Source organism: Solanum verrucosum, unplaced genomic scaffold (genome assembly GCF_900185275.1).
Source record: "Solanum verrucosum unplaced genomic scaffold, falcon-dt-bn FXZP01000253.1, whole genome shotgun sequence".
NCBI classification, from domain to species: domain Eukaryota; kingdom Viridiplantae; phylum Streptophyta; class Magnoliopsida; order Solanales; family Solanaceae; genus Solanum; species Solanum verrucosum.
Genome location: NW_026019984.1, coordinates 634,345 through 636,505, shown reverse-complemented (window position 1 = coordinate 636,505; position 2,161 = coordinate 634,345). Strand labels below are relative to the sequence as shown.

Sequence of the window (2,161 nt, the reverse complement as noted above, 5' to 3'; positions counted from 1 at the left end):
GGAAAGCAAAGGCAGGAGGAGAAGTTGCATTAGTACAACAACTAGAGAGTATACAACTCTTATCCCACCTTGTGGAGGAAAAGAAGTTATTTCCAAAAGACTATCGACTCATGTGCATCAAATCAGAGTATACTTATGAACAATGAAATATGACAAGCCATACACAGCAAATAAAAAGAACAATAACATCATATGGTAACAAATATCAAAAACAAGATGATTAAGGCGTATACCAAGACATAAACAGTGCTCCCAACTACCTCCTACTCTAATCCGCGAGCAACTAACCTCAATACCATCCTATCTAATGTCATGTCCTCACTGAGTGGCATTATTACATTCGACAATCGAAATACCAAACAGCACAAGTTAATACGCATAGAAGCTCTTGGATTGTTCAAAACTAATCTTGGGCATAGGATATGCACAGAAAAGTATCATCTCTAGAATATGAACTGCAAATCTTAACATCATACAGCTCTAAAAAGACACGAGGAAACCAAATAACTCAACAACAATGTATTCCCAAATGTGGATTTACCCTACCGTATGGAGGTAGAGAGGTTGTTTTAGAAAGACCCTGGCTGGAGGAAGGCAGAACAGAGCAGTAAATATGTCATGTAAAACTGATACCCTCACATTGCAGGTTCATATCAAGTATTCAACACTGAAAACAGAGGGTATGCCGCATATGATGAAGACTACAATTCATCAAAACATTGCGAAAATACGGCATTCAGGAAAAGCATTGCAACAAAATTAACAAAATCCAGGCTATATTAAGATATAGAAGATCATCCATATTCTAATAACGCAAAGTAAAATCAAGATTTTTTTCATCATGAAAAGTATCATCTGATAACATTTCTCTCAAAAACAAAACAGCATGAATCCAAATTTAAGAACTACTATATTGAGAGAGAAACTCTGAATTTAACCTTCTACTGCAAATGGAATCAAACGACCTGTTTTCAGCTCTTCAATTTTCAGGAATCTCGACATCTCCATCAGAAATCTCTTGCTGCAAATCCTTTGGATCCTTACCATCAACCGTGCAACCAACAGATACACAAGTACCTAAAATCTCCTTCACAGTTCCACTCAATTCCTTAGCCATAGATCTAGACTGCATAATTTTAGCAATCTCGACAACATCATCAAGCGAGATATTTCCATTATGCTTGATATTCTTCGTCTTCTTCCTATCACGTTCCGGTTCCTTCAAAGCCTTAATCACAAGTGCGGCAGCGGAAGGTACAACTGATACCTTAGCTTGACGATTTTGGACAGTGAGTTTGACGGTAACTCTGAGACCCTTCCAGTCCTTTGAAGTTTCCTTAGCAATGTCTTCACCGATTTTCTTCGGAGAAAGACCTAGTGGACCGATTTTTGGAGCGAGTGAACTCGCCGCTCCAACTTCACCTCCGGTAACTCGGACGAAAACTTCGACGACCTGAGATGGATCGAACTTTGGCGGCATTTTGGCAGAGTTGTGACGGAGAAGGGGGCTGTGCTAGGGTTTTTTTCACAATTTTTTGGATGAAAATGAGGAGAAATTAGAGTTATAAACCTAGGGTTTTTCAGAGCTTAATGGGCTTGTAATCAGACATTTCATTATTTGGGCTTTGGTTTATCTACAAGTCCATTAGTAATATTTATAGGCCTTGGATATAGTAGTAAAGTAAATGGCAATATTCAAGTTATAGATTAAGAACAACTTTCACATATAGCAAATATAAAAATCATATTTGTATGTTATAGCTATCGTTTGCATAATTGCGCTTCATAGCAAATTTTATGTTTGCTATGAACTTTTGATTTGTATAATTCGCTACAAACATTCAATTTTATACAAATTGTTCAGTTTTGTGTGAATTCATTCATACATGGTAATTTGTATAATATGATTTGTATTTGTATAATTATAAGTGTATAGGATGAAAAAATATGTGTTTGCATTTGTATATACACTTTTCTCTCGTTTTATATAAACACAAATGCATTTTATACATTTTATACCAAAACGTATAAAATGGCTAATTGTATATCGAATCAGATGGCAAAAAAGAGAGGATGTTTGCTGCGAATTACAACTAAAATAAACTATGGCTATAGCATTTAATTTGAATTAATAGTTTGTTATATCATACAATTTTCCCTA

At 35.5% G+C, this 2,161-nt stretch overlaps 1 protein-coding gene across 1 annotated transcript; it reads right to left on the bottom strand.

Annotated features, from left to right (window-relative positions):
- Positions 1 to 841: 841 nt before the first annotated feature.
- Positions 842 to 1,517, bottom strand: LOC125817948 (60S ribosomal protein L12). The gene has a single exon (XM_049497449.1). It carries the CDS (start codon positions 1,478 to 1,480, stop codon positions 980 to 982), a length of 501 nt encoding a protein of 166 aa, XP_049353406.1. The 5' UTR covers positions 1,481 to 1,517; the 3' UTR covers positions 842 to 979.
- Between the last annotated feature and the right edge of the window lie 644 nt (positions 1,518 to 2,161).